The following is a 21,461-nucleotide window of genomic DNA, read 5'->3' on the forward strand; positions in this document are numbered from 1 at the left end:
AAGCCCTCGCAGCCGCGCTGCTGTGTGCAAGTGTGTGTGTGTGTGTGTTGGGGGGGGAGTCTACTGCCTCTGCCTCTCACAGTTGTTGCCTGCAGCTGGCAGCGGACGTTGACTTGCTGGATACCTGCGTAATGTCGGAGAACTGCTTTGCGCCTTCGTAAGTGAAGCCAAACGAGCACCCGCCGACTACACCCACCAAAAGATTTCCACCTAGCCCCTTCCACAGCGCACGCACCCCTTCGTTCTTCAGCACCTCTTTCACGATGTGGAGCAGCGGGAAGCGCACCCCTTCGACACGCTTGCTTACCTGCAAGCGCAAACGCAGCACGTAAAAGGGGTTCATGACCACACCAATCACCATACTCGCGGCCGCGCCGACCCCAGCGTTCACCAGCACGTTGTCGGTCGCAGAGGTGCAGCAGAGCGGCAGCGACCGCTGTATAGACTCAGGCAACACGACAGAGAGCCGCGTGCCAATCGCCGGGGCTGCGCCGTAGACGAGGCGCTTAAAGGACTCGTACACAAACCACCACGCCCCGGTGAGGGGGGCCACCACCAACGTCAGCAGCGTTCCACGAAACAGGCAGCCCACTCCTTGCTCGCGCACCAGCGTCATGGTGGTTCGAGCGGCGGACATATAGTTGTGCTCACTAGAGTAGGAGCTGCCCGCCACCATCTGCACCTGCGAGACTACCGCAAAGGGGTTGAAGACGGGAGTTGATCCCAGGTCGGCCAGCAGGCCTGCACCAAAGCTGCGCCACTCTCGCTCCTGCAGTGGAAGCTTCTCCTTCCAATACTCTACGAGAAAGTAGTAGACGAGCTCGCTAAGCACAGTGCCCGAGATGGCTGCTCCTGCACCCCGGTACAGGCCCCGGACGCCATGTAACTGCCGAACCTCCTGTAGCACCGTGGTAGCGGACACGCGAGTCGTACAGCACTGCTGCCGAGCAATGACAAGGAAGATTGGCTGCCCAAGCAGGCTGTAGGTGAATGAGGTGGCGCCGAAAATCATCATTAGCTTTAAAGGGTCAACATCCGACCAGGAGCGCGTCACGGCGGAGGTGATGGGCGGCGGTGGTAGCTCGAGCGTGTTGTGCAGACGTGGCGCTGTACTCATCTCCAGCAGGATATCCCTCGGCGAGGGCTGTGGGGTGGTATCTGAGGCGTCCGCATTGGAAGAACGCATCGAGGGAGGGCCAGAGAACGAGTGATAGAAGGGGTTCGAACACAAGAGGAATGAGAGAGGGAGGGAGAGCAGCTGGCGCAAACGCTTTCGCGGCAGCGCGGCAATCTTCTCACCCCCCCCCACCGCCTCCGTGAACAGTCGCGCCCACGCCAAGGCAGTGCGTGGCCGACAAACGAAAGAAGACACAAAAGATAGCGTATGCTGCGCGGATGTATCGCCCTCTCCGCTCCACACCCACGCGACCTCACTTCAAACTGCCCGCGTCAGGATACGAAGAAATGAGATGAGCAACGGGAAGTTTTGGGGCACAGCGCGCTGGCGAGAGGGAGAGAGAGAAGCAGCCACTACTCGACAGAAAACGCTCAGGAAAAAGCGGAAGAGGTGCAGTGGCTGACGCAGGTCCGCAGCCTCTTCCCGCTTTCACTGCTACAAGATAGGAAGCTTATGCCTTTTCGCGTTCGCCAGCGCCACTGGAGTTGGGTCACCCGCAGGAGAGCGAGATAAGTTTTGCAAACAAAAAGCGCTCGTCGGCGTGATTTCCACGGGATGAACCGATAGGAGAGAGGCAAAGATGAGGAGGCGGGCGCAAACTGCAGCCCAGGAAACAAATGGGGTCGCGCCGCAGTGGAGAGGAGGATGAAGAAGAAAAAAGGGCGAGCGCACACACTTTTCGGGCACAGCGTGAGTGTCAATGTCTACGGCTTCGTCCCGTGTGTTTTCCTCCTTTTTTTTAGTTGATTCGGGCCGTAGGTGTGAGAAGGCAGGAAGGATGCGCGCCGCTCTTGTCGCGCGCATGTGCACGTGCACAAGGGCCGTTTTCCCTTCGCGATCCCAGCAGAGTGTTTCTGGAACTCTACTGGTCCCCTCGGCGGCCACTCAAGCTGCTCCTTTGCACGCCCTTGTGTCCTCGCTGCCGTTGAGCTAGACCGCGCGATGCGGTGATGGAGAGGCGGGAGAGGCGGCAGATACGCTTACCTGGATGCGAACCGTACATGAACGATGCATAAGGACGACTGGTGCGGCAGCGGAGGTGCATCGAAGCCGCGGAACCCCAGTGCAATCGCCCCAGACTGACTTCGTGGGGCGCAGTGGGCGAGAAATGGAGCCGTGGCCCCCCCACTGTGCGGTTCAATCACTCTTCTTTATGCTTGTGCCCGAGCGGCCCCCACCGCACCACTGAAAAGGCGTATGTCGGCGTGTACGCGTGCGTGTGTGAGCCTGCTGGGGACCTCAGGGGTGCTATCGGCAGCGGCGGCGACACACAGTCGAGACGCACAAGACGCTGTGGTGTCAGAGGGTATGCAGGCAAAGGATTGGTTTCGAGGGGCTTCCCCGAGAAAAGCGCAACAAGCCAACTGCGCCGACGTCGTAGAGGCTCGGGGAGACGCGCCTGCCCGCAAGTTGGTTAACTGATGACAAGGCAGGCGGCGTGGTGGGTGTGGTGTGACGTTCGTGACAACGGGAGGAAAGAAGGAGCAGACGATTAAAGAAGGTAGCTGAGGCGCCGAAAAGAGGGAGCGCGCGGGTGACAATGGACCAAAGACGGCGGAGAGTGAGAGGGAGAGGGGCGGTGCTGCGTAGACGGGCACGGCGAGAGCCATAGGCACGCACGCACGCGGCAGTGTACGAGCAGCGCTTATAGGAGGGATAAAACTGGCGTTTGCTTCGCCTCAACCGCATCGGTTTTTTTTTTCAATGTCTCCCTCGACCGCAGCCTCCTCCTCCCCCCTCCCCAAATGTGGATAGGCTGACGGGGGGGGAGGAGGAGGCTGCGGTCGCTGGTGAGGATACTGACGGAAGCCGCCACGCCTGGCGCCAGTGGGAGAGGGTGCGCACGCACACTCACGCACGGCCGACGGCCGTGAGCCGGCTACAAAACGATAAGGTCTGCAGTGACGCCACTGCCGCTGCCAAAGATTACCCAGTCAAATCGGCGGTGGTAAAGTGCGGCGGCACCGGCGACGGAGAGCAGCCAGGTGACCCAGATGAGCAGCCCCTGCACGGCCGACGGGATGGAGCCGATGGACATGAAACATGACATCACACAAGTCGCCACTACCACTGCCATGGCACATCGACTGATCCCCTCCAACGTCTCCGCTGTGGCTGTGCGCCAACGCCACGCAAAGACAAAAAGACCGAGGAACAGCGCAGCTGTGATGGCGTGGAGAGCTACCGATGAGAGCAACGTTGTCGCCAACGCCGACACCTTCAGGGCCCATACCAACAGCTCGCAGAAGAAGCCGTCGACGCGGGGTTCGAGGGCGTAATACGGCACGTCCTCTCCGCCAAGCAGCCGAAGAAAGCCGATGCCCACGTCGAGGCCGACAAACGAGGCCGCGATAAACAGCCAGGCAACGACGCCGGCAAGCCAGTGGGCGCCGCTGCCGCAGGTGTATGGAGGAGAGGTGGCAGTGTAGCTCGCGTGCGTCCCATCACATGGCAGGAGGCGGCCGGCGCAGAAGAGCACCATTAGCAGCAATATGAGAGGGAACCAGGAGCTGAGCCGAATCCATCTGGACAGCCGGTTCTCTGGCGCGCGTACGTAAAAAGGGTTGTAGCCCTTGGCGGGGAGCAGGACAACCCCGTAGAGGGCCCCCAGCACCGCCGCGCAAATCAAAATGCCGAGACAGAGGGCGAAGACGGGCCCGCCAAGTGTGCCGGGCAGGCCGAGCATCGCGAAGGCGTAGAGGTTTCCCTTCGCCGTGTAGTGTGTGAAAATGAGGAGATACAGTGGGTGGCCAATGGCGACAACAGCCAGCGTCTGCACTGCAATCCACGACTGGAACGTAGTGGGAAGCAATCGTGTCACGGTCGCCGAGACGCGCTCGTGGCGATAATGGCCCACTTCGATAAACACAAAGGGAGCGATTCGCCTAAGGAGGCTGGCTATCAGGACGCACAGCACCACAACCGCGAGTATGGCATTCACAGCACGCGGGTGGACGCGGTTGGCACAGAGCATTATTACCACATACACGACAAACGCGAAGACCTGCAGCACTAACGGCGCCACGCTCTGGACATAGCGGAAGACCGGCGCCCGCACCGCGGCGATCACCGGCTTGTCAGGAGGCACACCGTCGAACGTCATTATAGTTCACGCGTCGCCGAGCACTTGGCGGTCTCGCAAGGCGATGGGACGCAGAGGCGTGTTGTTTTACGTTTGAGAAGGACGCCGGAGGAGAAAGGTACCTGAAGAATCCGGTGTACGTGTCGGCGTATGTGCGGATAGACGTGTATGGGTGGGCGTCCAAGCACGGATGCCAATGCCCGTTGCGCCACGATTACCCGATAGCACTCCTTTTGAATTTCAGATGCGACGAAACAGCCGAGAGGGAGACACGACACGTAGAGAGAAGTGATAAGAAGGTGCGAGGGGGGGCTTTAAGCATCATACGCAAGAGCTGTACGTCAGAGCGAGCGCAGAAGAGATCGTCGGCAGAAAAAGAGGACTTCGCTCCCATCTTGTACGCCCTCCCCTTATAGGGATCAGCGGATGCACTGCACAGGTTAGCAGGAAGAAAGAAAGGGAGGCATGGCGGCTGCTACAACGGACAGAAGCCCCTGCGCGGCCAAACGAAGCGCTCCATCACCCACGATTTCGCTCACTCTGAAGGGTGTGAATATTCGGTAGGGGCAACGCGAAGAGATGCTACGCCAGCCACGGAATCAGTTGAGTTGCCCCCGTCGCTGCGCTGTGACCTGTGGCATACGCATATAGCAACAAAGAAAAGCATACGTTCACGCCAACGCTTCGAGAAGTCCGCGCTTTCAACGTCGGCGTATCGCCACGGTAGCGGTATAGGCCACGTGCCGGCTAAGGAGGCCGAAACAATGCCAGAGGGGAGGAAGGGGTAAGGGAGTCGCCCTTGAAGGAGCAACACAGCCAAAGCAGAAAGGCACTGCCAGAACGCCTCTTCGCCAATCGTCCACTACTCCTGCTCTTCCGTCCCCCCTCCCCCACTGCACGGGTGTGGTTCCCTCTTCCCTATCGCCACACGTACGTCCCCACAGGGGTGGCCGCGCGCTCCAGCACCCCTGCCTCACGCAGCCGCCTGAACGCTGAAGGGGCACTGCGCTGGTACTGCACAGGCAGCTCCATGATGTAGTAGTGGATGTCCTTGCCTGGCACCGCCTGCACGAGACGTACGATGGCGCTCTCCAGCTCAGTAGCACTCGGGCGGCAAACGGACGCAAGAGTGTCGGCAGACGTCTCGGGCGCTGAAGCCGCCGGCTGGGCATTCTGGAGCAATGACAAATCCTCCTCGTCAGCGTTGTGGTGCCGCACCCGATGTCGCCTCGGATTTGAAAACAGCGGGTACCAGCGTGGCGCCGCATCCCTGCCGTCGGCGCGGTCGATGTCTACTTTTCCATTGCGCTTCAGAACGCCCCAAAGAAGGTGGTTTAGCTGCATCGCATTGCCCTCGCCGAAGTAGCGGTTCGCGTAGTAAGCAGCCGTCATGCCAGGATCGCTGCGGACCGTCTGTAGCACACTGCCGGGGGTCAGCGGACGTTCGACCCCTAGAAACAGAACAGCGCCGCGCCGCATGGTGATAAGGCACGCACGCGTGAGAAGAAAGGCTCACGGCGAGATGAAATACGAATCGTAAAAGACTGTGTATGTGCGCCCGCCGCCTAGTTGAAAACGCAATGCGGCAGAGATCAGTCGTGGGTGCAACGTGGAAGAAAAGCGCCCCTTCACACACAAGACCCAGCGGCGGCTGTGCTCTCGAGGTAAAGGTGCCGAGAAAGAGAGAGAAAGAGAGAGGGAGACGTCCAATAACGAGGGATGCGTACAAGTGATCTCACGAGACGAACGCCATGGAATGAGTACGTGGCATGCGCTGCCCATGCACCGGATACAGAACCGCGGGTTTGAATCCCTAATTGAAGAGGCACTTCTGCTGCAGGCGGCGTGGCAACCGTAACAGACAGGACAGCATTAGCGCACCTCGTCTTCAGCTACTTTGTCACCCAAGATCGACAAGCTCCACGCCGTCTCAACTACGGCGTCTTGCACATGCTGGGGAGGGGGAGGAGGTAGCAGCCGATCACAGCAGGAGAAAGTGTCCCCACCTCTTTCTCCGCGGAGGCCGAAGCCATGAAGAGCGTTCGCCCTCCGCCTTGCGGATTTCGCCACTTCGCGTTCAGCGTGCACAAACGCCTTTTTGTGTGTGTGCCCGTGTATGGATGGTGCGCTAATCGCCTGCACAAGAAGCAGGCACGCTGCAGCACACCGACGACCCCCCTCGACGCGCCCAAGGACACACCCCCTTCTCTCTACCCAGCAGGCCATCGAGGCTAATCCCCACCACAAACACGCTGCCATTGGCGAGGATTAGGGAAGACAAAGAGAACGGGAAAAAAAGCGACTGGCTGAGAGGTGTGTGTGTGTCTCTGTGAGGGGGGAGGGTGCAGGGAGGGAGGAAAGGGCCGCGAGGCAGGAGACGCTCGCGTATAGCGTCGTCGGCAGCGGCTACACAGCAAAATAGCCTAACAAAACAACGGAAGAGCTACCACAGCCGCACTCCGACGGAAGAACCTTTCTATCCGGGCAGCGGCGCGTATGTGTCGGCCCGGCCATTGGGAGAGCATCCGTAGGGGTGGAGGAGGGGGGCGACATGCGGCGAGAATAGCCGAACAAAAAAGGCGTCCCAGAGGGCGAGGGCGAGAGAGAGGGATGGGGAGGATACCACACCTCCACGCCCCATATCGCGAGGAGAAAAAAAAAGAATCTATGCCACACGCACTTGGACTCTACCAAATCAAACACACCCCACACTCGCATACGTTCAGGCGTCAGGGGAAACGACTGAGCGTCAGCCTATTATGGGCGCAACCCCAACAGCATGCGAGGATGGCGGTAGAATGACCGTCGACCCTCAAACCGGCAACACTCACTAGAGAGCACACCCGCATACCTAAAAGCAGATACTTGTTCATTGACCGGTATACGAGCGCCAGTCGCACACACATATATACACACACAAGGGTCAAAAGAAAAAACGCTGACACCCCGAGTATCTAAGCGGCGGATGAAGCACTACTCACCGCTATCCGTGCGCAAGAAAAGAGAAGAGGAATGGTGGCTGAAGAGACGAAAGATAGCTGTGGAAGGGAGATTCGGGTAGGCGTCCCCCGCCCCTCGCGTCCCTCACTGTCCCTTTGTGAAGCCGCTCTTCAGCGCCGAGCTGGGTTCGCACGTTTGATTTGCTCCGTGACCAAGTCAAGTCGTGCACGGGTCGCGCTGTAGCGATACTGCGCCTGCTCACGAACGACCTCAGGTGGGGAGGCGCGAAAGGGCAGCACCAACACACTGACTAACTTATACTCCAAATTTTCCACAAACTCTAAGTTCGCAGTGCCATCGTCACCGAGGAGCAGCGCCGCGATGAAGCGGCCGGGCTCTCGGATGCAACGGTTGAACATCTTCAACAGCGTCATCAGGAACTCTGAAAACTCGCACACGAGGTTTTGATCCTCGCGCAGCCGCAGAAATCCCTGGTCATTGATGATGCAGGTGTAATGGAAGAAGATGTCAGACTCGGTTATCACTTCAATGCGAAGACTGGCCAAGTTGCGCTCCTCGCCATTGGTGAGCACCTTGATCTTCATCGGCTCCAGGGAGCCGGTAGACGACTGCCCCGCTCGCAGGGCGCGTAGTTCGCATGGAACTTCGCGATCGTAGACTAGACGCGAGCCATCCGCTAGAGATGGGTCTGCCTGCTGTATCGCTATGAAGTCCTGCTCAAGCTGCGATAGAAGATCCGCCATCAGCGCACCAGGTGACGCAACCGCGTCTGTGTCGGTTCTCCAGCGGGCTGACAGAAGGGGGTGGGCCAAGCTGAGAGAAGGGTGAGATCCGTTAACAGAAGCGGCGATGCGAGGCGAGACAGCTGAGCTCTCCGACGGCCGTAATCTATGGGAAAAGGGGGAAGAGGAGCAGAAAGCCGGCGGCTCACCCAAGCACGCAAAGAGAAAATACCCCCTCTGCAGCGCGTGTGATGTGGATGACGAGAGAGCGCGTGTGGTCGTGCAGAGAGATGATCGGTGTGCCGGTGTATTTACATATATATATATATGTTTGTATATGTATATGTAGCGGATGGGTGTCGGTGTTAGGGCGGTGGGGTGGAGCTCAAGGCAGCAAAGAGCAACCTAAAGGAGCAGCGGCCCGCGGCAGTGCATAGTGTGCGCGAGATGGGGGAGAGTAGTGGCGGTAAAGGTGGTGCCATGCAAGCTCTTCTCGAGTTGTGCAACCAGGATGGAGGTAGCGTCAGAAGAGGTGGAGCGCAAAGCTCGACTGCAGGTTTGACGGCATGACGGAGACTCGTTCTCACAGCTGCATATCAGCGCCGTCCTCCCACGTTGGGCATCGAGCCATTTTCATGTGTGTGTGTATGTGTTTCTGTGTCTGTGACACACTTCATGCATGTCACTGTCGCCGGTCAAAAGGGGCGTTCAAGTGAAAACTGCAGCGGGGAGGGAAGCGCGCACCCAAAAGCAGCGCACCCCAATCCCCGGGAAGTGGAGAGCATTCCGCCTTCCCATCCTCTTCGCAGACACTTACACTGCATCGGCGAATCGACGAAGCTGTGTGCGAGGTGTCCATCTTGGCCGGCCTTCGTTCCTTACAAGCGGCAGCCCCGCTGCACAGCAGGCCTCTTGCTGAAGTACACCTCCTCTACCATCTCTCGCTGGCGCGCGCAGTCCACGCAGGCGCCGCCGCCTTCCTTCTGGCGATCAGAATTCCACTTGAAGGTGTAGGCGATACCGCTCATGGCAAAGAGGAGCGTGATGGGGAGGAGATAGTTCAGCCTCTTCGGCAGTGGGTGCCTACGTGAATCCATGGCCGCCATACGGGGCGAGCCGGCCGCGAGGTTCGGCCCGTTGTTGATGCCGGGAATTCGCATTGCTGCGTGTCTCTCGCCTCTGATGTGGCGAACTGAATGAAATAACACACACATACACGAACTGACGCACCCGAATATGGCGCGCTTTTTGTGTACAGCAGAGATGATGGCCAGGGCCGCATCGAGTCAGACAGCGATAATGGCTCATGAGAAAGAATAGAGATGAGGGGTGAAGCGCAGCCGCGAGGATGAGGAGAGTAGAGAACGGCGAGGATGGAGAGCACATGCAAGAGGGGCGCACCCGCATATGGTCGAGGTCGAACACCGCTGCCGCGAAAGGCGAAACCAAAGGAAGGAAAAGGCAAGACCACTCCGAGTCATGGCGCCATTGAGAGTGTCGCAGTACCGCCCCACGTCGAAACGTGACGCCCACATCACGTGACGCAGACGCCGGGGTGGGTGCCTCTCTTCCAATGGCGGGGAGGAAACTCAGATGTGCATTTCCTCGAACCTCGTCCGGGTGCGTGTGCGCATCCATTGCCATCCTTCCCTTCCATCCATTCCAGGCTGAGAGAACGCAAGATACCGTCCGTCGCCGGTGAGAGTCCGCGGCAACGAGTGGGGGGCAAGCCCGCATAACTCTGACGTTGCAGCCTATCAAGCGCAATGCACAGACGTCCGTTCTGAAATTCATGCGCAGCAGTTGCGCTCCTCTCTCTTTGTGCCGCCGAGGCACGACTGCGCAAAGAGAATTCGAAGAAGAGAGGAGCAACAGCCATGCCGCTTAGGGAGAGGAAGAGGCCCGCGCTCTCGTTGAGAGCTCCGCCTGAGCGAGAGGAGAGCCAAACGGCGGTTCCGCGCGTCCGCACTTGTACAATGGGGGGAGTTGAGAGGGAAGTCACTCTCGCACACTCTTTTGGGTGCTCACTCATGTGCGCCGTAAGTAGAAAAGAACGCGGACTAATAGGAAGAAGCAAAAAAAAGAGGGCAACGACTCCATTTTACTCATCTCCGCTTCACCGCGCAGTGCACATGGGATGCTACTGATCGGTGCGCGTCGGTGATGGCGTTGTGTGACGGGGAGCGGGGGGAGAGGAGGGACTTCGGCGCACGCTCGTAGCGCCGCTCACGGCTCCACATGCGTGAGGCAGAAGACACCAGTGGGTGTTGTGTCACGCAGTGTCCACGATCCGCCCGCGAAAGGGGATCGAGAGAAGACGCGTCCACAACGGCGATCCCCCCACCCTCTCTCACATGGACTCCTGCGCTGCTTTCGCTGGCCATCGTTTCGCGTCCGCTGTGCATCGTTCTCTTTGCTGCTGATCAGGAGACACTGAACCGCCATACACCAGCAGGCATACGCGCACAGGCGCGCACCTGCACTCACATGCGCCACAGGCATCGCGGCATGCAACAGAGCATGTTGGTGAGGATAACGAGGGAAGGAATTCAAGAGGTCCTTTTGAGGGGGTACGCGTGTGCGTCATCGAGGAAAGATGACGAAGGGAGAGGGGGGGCGAGGTAAATAGGGCCACACTTGTGTGGGTATAAGGTGGGGCCTCACTGTCCACGGGGACTACAGCCTCAGTCCTCAAGTGTGATCAGGCTGGGCTCGTAGTCTTCGGGCGCCTCAAAGCCAAGCAGGTTGATGAAGGTGGCTGTGACATTCGCGAGGCCCGCCATGGGAAGGTCGGTCCGCATCATCGCGCGGGGATCGAGGCCCGCACCACCAATGAACACGGGAACCGGTGCGAGGGTGTGAGAGGTGAGAGCGAGGGCGTTGCCTTTGTCATCCCTCATTGGCTTACCCTTCTTGTCGCGCTGCACCATGTCGTCCGAGTTGCCGTGGTCGGCCGTCACAAGGAAGACGCCGTTGATACTGTCGACCGCTTCTTTAAGCATCTCCAACGACTTGTCGACCGACTCGACGCCGGCAATGGTGGCCTTGAGGTCGCCCGTGTGGCCCACCATGTCACCGTTGGGATAGTTGATGCGCACCACATCGTACTTGCCGCTCTTCAAGGCTTCGATCGCCACCTGCGTGATCTCGGCCGCCTTCATCTCTGGCTTCTGATTGAACTGGATGCGGTCGCTCGGCACCTCCTTGAAGGTCTCGTGCTGCTCGTCCAGCTTGCCGCTGCGGTTGCCATTCCAGAAGTACGTGACATGGCCGAACTTCTGTGTCTCGGAGCAGGCGAAAATGTTGAGCCCGGTGCCGCACAAATACTCCTCGCTCACGCGGGTGAGCGTCGGTGGCGGCACCAGGAAATTGTTCGGGATGCCGAGGTCACCATCGTAGCGCATCATGCCGGCGTAGCGAATCTTCGGCACGCGCACGCGGTCGAACTTGTTGAAGTCTTCCTCCTCGAAGGCCCGAGACATCTCAATCACGCGATCGCCTCGGAAATTGAAGCACAACACGGCGTCGCCGTCCTCGATAGTGCCAAGCGGCTTATCCTCGCTGTCCACCACGACAAACGGCGGGTAGTACTGGTCTGTTACCTTCTGGTCCTCCTCACGAAACGTCGTAATGGCCTCCTTGGCGCTGTGAAAGTGGCGCGCATCACCGAGCACCTGCGCTCGCCAGCCGCGCTCCACGATGCTCCAGTCGGCGTCGTACCGATCCATCGTCACAAACATGCGGCCGCCACCGCTCGCGATCTGCGCATCACAGCCTTCCAGGCGCGCTTTCGCCAGCACCGCCTCCAGCTCATCTGTGAACCGAAAAGAGGAGCCATCGGGCACGTCGCGGCCATCGTACAGCACGTGCATTCGAATCCTCTTGGCCCCATCCTTGACAGCGCGCTCGATGATAGGGTAGACCTGGTTGTCACGCGAGTGCACGCCACCGTCACTCAGCAAGCCAATTAGGTGCAACGTGCTGCCCTCCTTGCTGAAGCTTCCAAGGAGGTAGCGATACCCATCGCTGTTGAAGATTTCGCCGCTTTGGAGTGCGTCGTCGACCAGGGAGGCACCCTGGAGGGCTACACGTCCAGCGCCAAGGGCGTTGTGACCGACCTCGCTGTTGCCCATATCGGCGTCAGTGGGCAAGCCAACGGCGGTACCGTGTGCGCGGATGCAGCGAAAGAGGCGGCTATTTTTTCGCTGAGCATCCATGAACGGGGTCGAAGCCACGTGCACCGCATCGTAGTCATCCTCAGGGCCGATACCGATGCCGTCCATCACCACAAGCAGCAGCGTGCGGCGAGGGAGTTTTTCGTGCTGTTTCAGCGTGAGTTTCGACATGATGATACGATGAGAAAAGCTTCTGCGAGTGAGAAACGTGCACAATTTTTTTTTACTGCTCAACCGATGACAAGCGAATGTATGTGTGCGGGGAGGAGGACGAGAAAGCGCGTCTTCGTGTATGTGTAGAAGAAGCTGGCAAGAGGGTGAAGCGCGGGGATTAAGGAAGAATATCAGAAGTGGTGAGTGCTTGCAAGGCCTGATAATAGATGGGAGAGGGGGGTACGTGAGTGTTTTACTGCCCATGTCCCGACGAAGTGGTACGGCGTAGGTGGTGGTGGAAGGGTGTTGGCATGTAAACAGGCGATGTGAAAGGGAAGTTGAGGGATGGAGAGGGCTGCGGGCTGGCGTGTCTGCGCATACACCAACGAGGTCTCTGCGCCTGGCATCGGACTTTGCTTCACAGAAGAGGCGTGGTGATTCGAAGTGTAGTGTGCATCCTTCCGCGCACACATTCATGCACTTCGTGAGCTTTCTTCGCACACCCTCCTGCCACGAGCCCCCGCCCGGTCCACGCCCACTTTGGACGGCTACGCTTCTCCTGCTCGGTGCCCTTTCGTATGTATGTGTGTGCACGTCTGTTCACGGCGGGCAGGAAAAGGGCTTAGGTTCGAGTCAGTGGAAGAGGCCTCGTTGCCATGCAGGTTCCTGTACCACTTCCTCGTTTAGGGGGCCGCAAGATCCTGCACACCTGCGCATGAATGATAACTGAAAAGGCGCTTTAGCGAAAGCGTCTAGGCCCCTTAACCCAAACATCTTCATGCATCATGAGTCTGTGCCCGCTCATTTCTCCTCCCGCTCGCGTCACACAGGCCCGCTTCGCGTAGCTGCCACGCAGCGCCAGACACGCGCCACCCACAGCTGCGCACGCCGCCTCGTCGCTGCTCCCGCTACGCCAGCCCACAGCGCGCTGCCATCTCCCTCGAGGGGGTAAGGGAGCGGGGGAGGGGGTAGGGAGGGGTCGCTCAGGCTCCCCCGCACACCACTCGCCAGTGTGAGGGCCGGGCGGCACGCGTCCGAGTCGCGCTGGCGCTTTGCCCATCGCACCGGCGTGCTCGCCGTTGCGGGTCGCTCGAGCGCCACACCACCCACGGCCCCACCCGCCAACATCAGTAGCGATGCGTCGCGGTCATCCCCCCTCCCTATGCGACGCCGGCGCCTGACCCGCTGTCGCCCCACCACAGGTGCTTCCACCGGAGTAAAAGAAGAAGGGTGGGGGCGGGGTCGAGCGGCTGGCTGGTTTTCTCGCACCCAGCGTTTGAGGGAGGGTGGGGGGGACAGGGCCGTGCGATGCCACGCGCCATGAGGCATTTCCGCTCGTCATGAGGGGAGGGGGCAATCCGACTATCAAGAAAAACAAGTGAGTAGCAGGCAGCACCACTGCTGGGGCGCATTTTTGTCCTCGGTGGAAGCGGCTCAATCGCTATCGTCGCACCGGTCTGGCGGTGATGCACAGCCGTCTCCGGATTCCCCTACGGTCTTCTTCGCGGCCTCTTTCGCCTTCAGCTCTTCCGCCACGCCAGGGGCAGCGTCGATGATCATCTGCAGGGCCATCACTTGGTTTATCGCTACTGTGGTGTTCATGTCACGCATGTCGGACATGAACACCTCATCCTGAAGGCACCACTCTCGTGGGATCAGCTCCGGCACGTGCTCATTGTCCACGAATCCTCTCTCATAGAAGAAGTCCAGGTACCGACTCCATTCCGCACTGGGGTAGCCGAGAAAGTCAATGCAGACTAAGTATCGCTCGCTATTCACAACGCGGCTATGGCGCGGCTTGGCGATGTGAACGCGCCGATACAAAAAGCTCGACATGTAGAGCACGGCCCGCGAGAGCGGCGAGAATGTGTCGAAGAGCTTCAGTACGAAGCAGCCACCTTTGCGTAGTAATTTGAGGGCCGCGAGCCACTGCCCGTACATGATACGCGACGAGATCGTTTCCTGGAAGTTGGCCTTGGAGACGTCCACGTGGAAGCCGCCGTCGGCGACCACAAGAAGCAGTGGTGCTGCCTTAGTGATGGAGGCGAGGCACTCAATGTTACTCAGTCGAAAAATATCCCCTGTGCCATCAAGGCCATAGGTGCGGGTGAACTGCGGCGATTTAAGCAGAGAATCGTACCAGTCGAGCCCGCTGACGCCAGCGAGTGTCATGCCGTAGCCGTGCACGTGCCGCCATCCCTGCCTTCGACTGGCTTGGAACAACGCCTGGCTGAAGGCACCAGGCCCCCCGCACAAGTCCGCAAACGCAAAGTCGCGCGGCCGCTTCATGGACTTGCCGCGTAGCAGCTTCAAAAGCTCCATCCATACCCCGGTGGATTCCATCGACTCGAGCAGCTTGTGGCCCGCGCGGTTGGAGAAGTGCCGCTGCTCCCCGCTGACAGCCAGTGGAAAGAGTTTGTTACGGGCGGCTGTGTACACCTCTGACGGTATGGCGTCCAATCGGGACTTCACGGCCCACACCTCTTCTCGAAGAGAAGCCTGCTCGTCATCGAAGGCGTCGCGCCAGTGGCGCTGCGTGAAGTTCTCGCATTTTAGCGATCCCAGCGGGGGCTGAGCTGCCCCCGTGTCACGGCGTATGAGAAACTCTAAGGAGCGATCCCGCACGACTGTTTTCATTGGGCGCACCCACTCCCTTTCGCGCGTGTGTGTGTGGTGTGTGTTCGGCAAAGACCTACCCAACGACTGAAAGGCACATGTCCCGCTGATGGTGAGCAGGTCAAAAGAGGGAGAGAGGAGGGGAGGGGTCAACGCCACACACATACACACACGGACATGAACAAGCAGAGGCATTTATGCATAGGAAGAACAACAAACGGGTTCGAAGAGAGACGGTGAGAGAAGGTACGGAAGTCATTATCTCTTCCCTTTGCAGCGCAGCCAACAGGCACAGTCGCGGCACCGCCCGCCCCCTCTCGTTGCCCGGCACGCGTGCCGAGTTTCCAGACACTGGCGCATCGATACAGTGGCAGAATGCTTACGCGTGCATGCGGGTCTGTGATAACGGTGAGCGCCGTAAGGGCTCTTGGCTGTCAGCCGCGCGTTCGCCCGCTTTGAGTTTCGCAGCTTTCATCCTCCGTGCTCGTCAAAATCAAAGATCTCAAGACACATGTGGAGTGGACGCTAGAAGCGCTATCCGACGCGCCTCTCTCAGGAAGTAACAAACGAAAGAAAAAACCGAAAGCGTTGATAGGCTCAAGCGAGTTGATCAGGGTAGGGGTGGGGGGGGAAGAGAAAGAGGGGGATGGCGAGGGTCTGTGTTGAGACACCTACCCTGAGAAACGTGTTAAACAAGCTCCCGTGCAAAGGCGCCAAGTCCCGGAAAGAACGTGCGCGGAGGTGACAGCACGTAAGGTTTAAGGTAATATAGGTAGAACGAGAGCTGTAGGGAAGGATAGGTATCACAGTCCCTCGCAACGACGCAGGTGAGGGAAGGGCGGCCAAAGGTGCCCAGCCTCTCCCCGCATCCTCAGCGTGCCTTTAACATGCTTCTGTGATGTGTGATCAGGACTGCCAACAGTCGTTCGTTCGCCCGCTTCCTTCTCCTCTGGAGCCATGGGCACAGCAGCCACGTCGGTGCAGGGCACCCTCAACATCAGCTGCGCAGCCGAGGGGGAATCCTCGGCAGCCTGCCGACTGCTGCTGTTGGCGGGCAGGTCTGGGCTGGCGCTGCGCTTTAGATGCGTACAGCCGACATCACGCCGCTCGAACCAGGTCCCTCTGCCTCGCACCAAATGCCCCACAGATATGCTACCCGGCACGTCCCCGACCCCTACAGCACACCCTGCGAGGCACGAACGCAGGCGCTGCGTGCAAGCGCGCTGCCGGCCACGACTGGCAAGGGGCGCCACGCCCTCGCAGGGCGCCCAGAGGGCCGGCGCAGTCCGAGCGACAGACGGAAAGGGCTGCAAACAGCGCGTGCCCCCCCTTTCCAATGCCGAGGCGCGTGCAGGCGAAACATGCGCCACGGATGACGGGAGCACCGCGAGTGGCGCCAGCGAGACCTCCCGGCTCCAGCGTGGAGAGTCACCCCCCACTGCCCCCTCGCCGGGTGCCGCGGCCTGAAGCGACGGCGTCCGCCTGTATCGAGGCGTGCAGTGCACCCAGGCCTGTGTGGCGGCGGACTGCGCGGCACGCGTGCGCAGCAGGAGCAGGAGAGCGCGCTAGGCGCACGGCCCGGCTCACTGGCAGGCGGCTCGCCCCTTGCGGCAGGGCTGGGGGTGAGTGGTGGCTGCATGCGTGCAGTTCCTCTTGACGTATTGACGGTGCGCTGCTCCGTGGCGTAGATGTTTTTCTTCACGCTGGGCCATGCTTTCAGTCCAACTTGCAGCGGACAAGGAGCTTAAGGGCTTGTCGGGCTGCGAAGACTGCGGCTTTTCTCCACGGCAGATGATGCGTGTGCTGAACTAAACGTCTATCGTGCACGTACCTCATCAGCTCGTCTGCCGCCTTTGCCCTGTTTATGGCGCAAGTTTCTTCTGCCGGCTGTAGTACTCCTCACTGGGATCGAATACACCAACTACTGGGTACTTGCTGTCAAACTTGGCTGCCCACTCATCGAGGCTTTGCATGTGCTCTGGTGTGAGGTCGTCCCAGTTTGCGTTGGCCTCCTCGTCGCTGATCAACATCTTACCGAGGCAGCGTGAGACCTCCTTACCCGCAAACACGGCGTACGGCTTGCCAGGACCGTAGAAAGTGGCCCCGCTAGTGCAGTCATACACTTTACCTTTCACAGACATGTAGATGGAAGTGCCGCTCTCGCCGGTGAACTCGGCCAGTTCCTCTTCTGTGAAGGTTCTCATTTCCGTCGGCTCTGCTTCCATGACTACTGTGCCAGGTGCGGCTTCGCTCTTGAGTTCAGAGGAGCGGCTCCAGAATCTCCAACAGACCACTTAGGAGGCCTCTGTGATCGTAGAGATGGAGTGGGGGAGTGGGGAGGCAGCCACAATGAAATCGCACCGGAGAAGGCTGTAGAGGGGTGAGGTCACTCAGTGAGGAGGATCGAGCGAGGGAAACAGCGCTTGCGTTGGCCAGAGAGCGAAACAAACGTGCAAAAAATAAAAGAGGAAGAGGGAGGGCAATACCGAGACGCGCACACAGAAAAGTGGAGTCTCACTATCCTCCTCCTCTGCGTAGGTCGGTCGGTTAGCTGCCAAAGAGGGAGGAGGCACGAGGGAACCACGGCAGACAGCTAATCGCCAGTCCTGGTGACAGGGTGCACCTGTGCGAGGGAAGGACGAAGAGCCAGAGAGAGAAAGAGCCCGGCTCCTTCATGTATATATATATAGTGTCCTCTGCGTTGTGGTAGACACAGATAAAGAGAGTGTGGGGGTGAACAGCAGTCGAGTGGGCAATGGCGTAGGGCGAAGGAGGGCTCTGAACGGCCTTCACCAATATATATATATGTATACATATATGTATATGTGTACACGATATATGTAGTCGGGTAGAAGGAAGCATTCGTGCATGGCGCGGGCGTGGTGAAGGAACGTGAAGGAAAGGGGGTCGGGGCATGGAGAGTGAGAGGAGGATGGCAGAGCCTCGCAATATCAACACTGGGAGGGCAGGGATACTGAATCGATGAAAGGAAAAGGGGAGAAAGAGTCCGATGTGGTCCGCCACTGCAGCAAGTGCTGCCCCACTTCTCGCACAGTGCCAGCAACAAGAGAGACGGGGCTAGGAGTCACGCCCCTACATCAAACTCGCAATGGTAACTCCTGCGTGCATGTGTAGATGTCGAGTGCGGGGAGCGTCGTACTACTTGTGATCGTGCGTACCGGAAAGGGGAACGGTGCGGGGCCAACACACTCCAACAGAGCAGGCATACAAACACGCGAGCAGCAGCAGCGCATGCTAAAGTAGTGTACATGACAGTCACCAGCGATATGCGTCATCGCGGTTCCCCCCCTCAAATCGCAGCGGAAGCGCATGCAACTGAAAACCTTGCAGGCATCGAACGGAGCACGCAGCGCATATACCCCACAAAGGGGAAAGAAGCGGGAGGTGTGCACGCAAGAGATGTAAGACGACAGCTCCGTGAGAATCCCGGCGCTCTCAACGCAGGCTTCGTGAGGGAGAAAAAAAACGCATCGCTGCTGCTGCTCAGTAGGACGTCGTGTACCGTTTCGCCAAGGTCTCCTTCAGCTGCAGGCCAAAGTCCAGCGCCTTCTGGTTCATGAGCGCACGTTGCTCCTCTACTTTCTCCTCCCACTGAGCCAGCTCGGCCTCCTTGCGCGCTTTAACCTCTGCTATTTTCGCGCGCAGCAGCTCGATTTCCGCCTCCACCTCGTGCGCAGTCTTCTCCATGTTCAGGAGGCGCTGCTGAAGTTGATCGAGATTGGTGGTGGCGTAGGTGCTAACAATCCTCACCTTGTCGTCCAAGTCATGGCTTTCCTGCGCCGTCAGCACCTCCGTTTCCGCAATCCGCCGTTCGAGCTCCGCGATCTCGGCGTTAAGGCGGAGGCCCTGGTCTGTACTAATGGCCAACATCTTCTCCACTGCTGCGCACTGCTGAGACAGTGACTCCAGCTTCTCTTTACGAGCCGCGATCACCTCTTCCGGAGAGGCAGTCTTCTTGTAGCCCTTGGGCGGCATTGCGCGCGCGAGAGACGGAGAGAGAGACCCGGCAGACAAGACTGGCTGAAGAAAATACAAGACAAAAAGGTGTCTCCGCGAATGGGTTCACCGCTAGCAGGAAGGGGCTTCGGGGAAGTGGAAGGCCATGGGTGGGGAGAAGAGACACGGATTGGAGTTCTCCACATTTGGCATGAGAGGCGCGCTTGGCGCGGCCGCCGAGGGCGTAAGGGACCCCACGAAAGACGGGGAGGGCCGCTGTCACACGGTGAGGGCGCTCCTCTGCCGCTGCGAAAATCGGTCGTTGGCCCCTCCCTCAGCATAAGGGATACGCCGCAGTGTAACGCTGCCCGTTCGCCTATCTTCAACGACGACCGCGCGCCCTACAGAAGCACATGCCACGCACACGGGTGTCGCCCTCTCCTCGCTCACTCCCTGCGCATCAAGCGCGTATGCGGGAGGCCGTCCATAGCGCGAGAACAAAAACTGAAATCGCTCTTTCACTGAGGTCTACGGCACCACAGTCACCAGGAGAGGGCCGTTAGAAGCGACGTTCAGAGCGCACGGCACAGCGAATCGCCAGAAAGGGAAACAAAAAGCAACAGTCAGGGCGATCATAAGAGGAAGTCTGAGCATCAAAGAGGCAGACGAAAGTTCGCCCTCTTTGCCATCCCGTACCTCTCGCCTCCCCCCTCGCCTTCTCCGCTCCCAAAGAGAAGGCGATAGCCGAAGGACAGCTTCTCGGTTTTCAACGCGTGCAGTCGCTGCCATGCCGCATCGGTCTGTGCCCGCGCATCCCTCCCCCCGCTCGCGTCACACAGGCCTGCCTCGCGTAGCTGCCACGCAGCGCCAGACACGCGCCACCCACAGCTGCGCACGCCGCCTCGTCGCTGCTCCCGCTACGCCAGCCCACAGCGCGCTGCCATCTCCCTCGAGGGGGTAAGGGAGCGGGGGAGGGGGTAGGGAGGGGTCGCTCAGGCTCCCCCGCACACCACTCGCCAGTGTGAGGGCCGGGCGGCACGCGTCCGAGTCGCGCTGGCGCTTTGCCCATCGCACCGGCGTGCTCGCCGTTGCGGGTCGCTCGAGCGCCACACCACCCACGGCCCCACCCGCCAACATCAGTAGCGATGCGTCTATGTAGCCAGCCGAGATGACGAGAGGGAAGAGTAACCGCCATGAGCGAGGGCAGCGGGAGTCACGAGAGGTGCGAGTCATAGTCGAGGCGCTCCTACGCAAACTCAGACAAAGAGCGCGTGAGAGAAAGGGATGACGAAGAGTGCATGAACGGCTCCCGTATCCATCTTGCAAGGCCGCTCTGGCAAAGCACCCCCCCTCCCGCCTACAGCGCTCTATTTTCTTGTCCTACTGCGACTCGTCGCTTTCTCGCTCATCGATTGTGAACGATATCCCGCATGTCCATCAAAATGTCTTCATGTTTCAGCGTGTACTTGAGATTCTCCGTGACAGAGTAGCGGATGGGGGGAATGGTGCGCGTCGGCAGGCCGTCCTGGCTCGAGATGTCCTCGATAACGCAGCCGTCTGCGCCGCCGTTGATCATGTACTCGTCGCTGCCAAAGCAGTACTTGTGCGCAAAAGCAACGAACATCATCTCTACGCAAATCAGCAAGTCCTGCAGCGCCGCCGGGGTGTCCTCCGCCTTCCAGTAGGAAAAGGTGGGCAGCAAGCCAGCTGCGGATACGAGTTGAATGAGCAACCCTTGCCAGAAGGAGAGGAAGATGACCGCCTTCACGCAGAGGAACTTCAGGAACACGTTTCGGCCCTCGATCAAGTCTTTCAAGCCCATGTAGAAGTACATCAAAGCTGTAAAGGCCACGGTGATGGAGATGTTGTACACCAAATAAGTCCAGAACGTTCCCTTTGTCACGTCAAACATGCTCGTTCCCATCGCATCCTTCGCCGTGAGGATGACAACAATGATGGTGACAAGAGGCTTCAAGAGCATAAACTGGAAAAGACACAAGCGGCATTTTTGCACGAAGGTCGGCGTCACCTTAATGGGATCCAAATAGCAGAAAGGGAAGACCTGCCGCACCGGCGGGCGCTCCTCGATCATGAGGGTGCGGTACACGGTATCGATACCGCCCATCAGCGCGATCATGAGCTGAAAGAAGGCGTAAATAACGTAGCTCTCGTAGGTGTCTCGGATAAGGTTGAGATACTCGGCCGCGCCGGGAGCGAGCAGGCTCATTGAAGAGATCATAGCGAATAAGGGCACCATGAAGAGAATGCGGACAATCTTCGTCTGGCACTCCGGGTCGGAGAAACATGTGAGGTGCTCAAGAATTTGGATGCACGATAGCAGCGTTGCGAAGATGGCACAGTAGCCAGCAACGAAGTTCGGCACCACGCTCTGGTTCTTCAAGACCGTTGAGAGGATAATGTAGATGAAGAGAAGCAGGCCGACCACACAGGCGAAGGTGCCAGCCCAGTAGTACATCTTTCGCCGCTCCGTCTTCCAGCGTTGGAGGACGGAAAAGAAGCTCATGGCGGCAATGACAGTAGGTGGAAAATCGTCAACGTGCGCGGTGATGCGGGGGAAGGAGGGGGGACAATGGTGAGCAGTGCAGCAGCGAAGAACA

At 59.2% G+C, this 21,461-nt stretch overlaps 10 protein-coding genes across 10 annotated transcripts; all 10 read right to left on the minus strand.

Annotated features, from left to right (window-relative positions):
* Positions 1-76: 76 nt before the first annotated feature.
* Positions 77-1,186, minus strand: LSCM1_00705 (uncharacterized protein; the record flags this gene model as incomplete). The annotated part of the gene is made up of 1 exon (XM_067318347.1): positions 77-1,186. One exon carries the CDS (start codon positions 1,184-1,186, stop codon positions 77-79), a length of 1,110 nt encoding a protein of 369 aa, XP_067174452.1.
* Positions 1,187-3,056: 1,870 nt separating this feature from the next.
* LSCM1_00706 (uncharacterized protein) lies at positions 3,057-4,280 on the minus strand (the record flags this gene model as incomplete). The annotated part of the gene is made up of 1 exon (XM_067318348.1): positions 3,057-4,280. One exon carries the CDS (start codon positions 4,278-4,280, stop codon positions 3,057-3,059), a length of 1,224 nt encoding a protein of 407 aa, XP_067174453.1.
* An 897-nt stretch (positions 4,281-5,177) lies between these two features.
* Positions 5,178-5,738, minus strand: LSCM1_00707 (uncharacterized protein; the record flags this gene model as incomplete). Its single annotated transcript, XM_067318349.1, has 1 exon — positions 5,178-5,738. The coding sequence occupies one exon, from the start codon at positions 5,736-5,738 to the stop codon at positions 5,178-5,180; it is 561 nt and encodes a 186-aa protein (XP_067174454.1).
* Positions 5,739-7,369: 1,631 nt separating this feature from the next.
* Positions 7,370-7,963, minus strand: LSCM1_00708 (uncharacterized protein; the record flags this gene model as incomplete). The annotated part of the gene is made up of 1 exon (XM_067318350.1): positions 7,370-7,963. One exon carries the CDS (start codon positions 7,961-7,963, stop codon positions 7,370-7,372), a length of 594 nt encoding a protein of 197 aa, XP_067174455.1.
* An 857-nt stretch (positions 7,964-8,820) lies between these two features.
* On the minus strand, positions 8,821-9,102 carry LSCM1_00709 (uncharacterized protein; the record flags this gene model as incomplete). The annotated part of the gene is made up of 1 exon (XM_067318351.1): positions 8,821-9,102. The coding sequence occupies one exon, from the start codon at positions 9,100-9,102 to the stop codon at positions 8,821-8,823; it is 282 nt and encodes a 93-aa protein (XP_067174456.1).
* A 1,524-nt stretch (positions 9,103-10,626) lies between these two features.
* LSCM1_00710 (uncharacterized protein) lies at positions 10,627-12,288 on the minus strand (the record flags this gene model as incomplete). The annotated part of the gene is made up of 1 exon (XM_067318352.1): positions 10,627-12,288. One exon carries the CDS (start codon positions 12,286-12,288, stop codon positions 10,627-10,629), a length of 1,662 nt encoding a protein of 553 aa, XP_067174457.1.
* Positions 12,289-13,704: 1,416 nt separating this feature from the next.
* Positions 13,705-14,907, minus strand: LSCM1_00711 (uncharacterized protein; the record flags this gene model as incomplete). Its single annotated transcript, XM_067318353.1, has 1 exon — positions 13,705-14,907. One exon carries the CDS (start codon positions 14,905-14,907, stop codon positions 13,705-13,707), a length of 1,203 nt encoding a protein of 400 aa, XP_067174458.1.
* Positions 14,908-16,748: 1,841 nt separating this feature from the next.
* LSCM1_00712 (uncharacterized protein) lies at positions 16,749-17,111 on the minus strand (the record flags this gene model as incomplete). The annotated part of the gene is made up of 1 exon (XM_067318354.1): positions 16,749-17,111. The coding sequence occupies one exon, from the start codon at positions 17,109-17,111 to the stop codon at positions 16,749-16,751; it is 363 nt and encodes a 120-aa protein (XP_067174459.1).
* Positions 17,112-18,390: 1,279 nt separating this feature from the next.
* Positions 18,391-18,882, minus strand: LSCM1_00713 (uncharacterized protein; the record flags this gene model as incomplete). The annotated part of the gene is made up of 1 exon (XM_067318355.1): positions 18,391-18,882. The coding sequence occupies one exon, from the start codon at positions 18,880-18,882 to the stop codon at positions 18,391-18,393; it is 492 nt and encodes a 163-aa protein (XP_067174460.1).
* Positions 18,883-20,248: 1,366 nt separating this feature from the next.
* Positions 20,249-21,367, minus strand: LSCM1_00714 (uncharacterized protein; the record flags this gene model as incomplete). The annotated part of the gene is made up of 1 exon (XM_067318356.1): positions 20,249-21,367. One exon carries the CDS (start codon positions 21,365-21,367, stop codon positions 20,249-20,251), a length of 1,119 nt encoding a protein of 372 aa, XP_067174461.1.
* Positions 21,368-21,461: the final 94 nt, after the last annotated feature.

Source organism: Leishmania martiniquensis, chromosome 36 (genome assembly GCF_017916325.1).
Source record: "Leishmania martiniquensis isolate LSCM1 chromosome 36, whole genome shotgun sequence".
Classification (NCBI taxonomy): Eukaryota; Euglenozoa; class Kinetoplastea; order Trypanosomatida; family Trypanosomatidae; genus Leishmania; species Leishmania martiniquensis.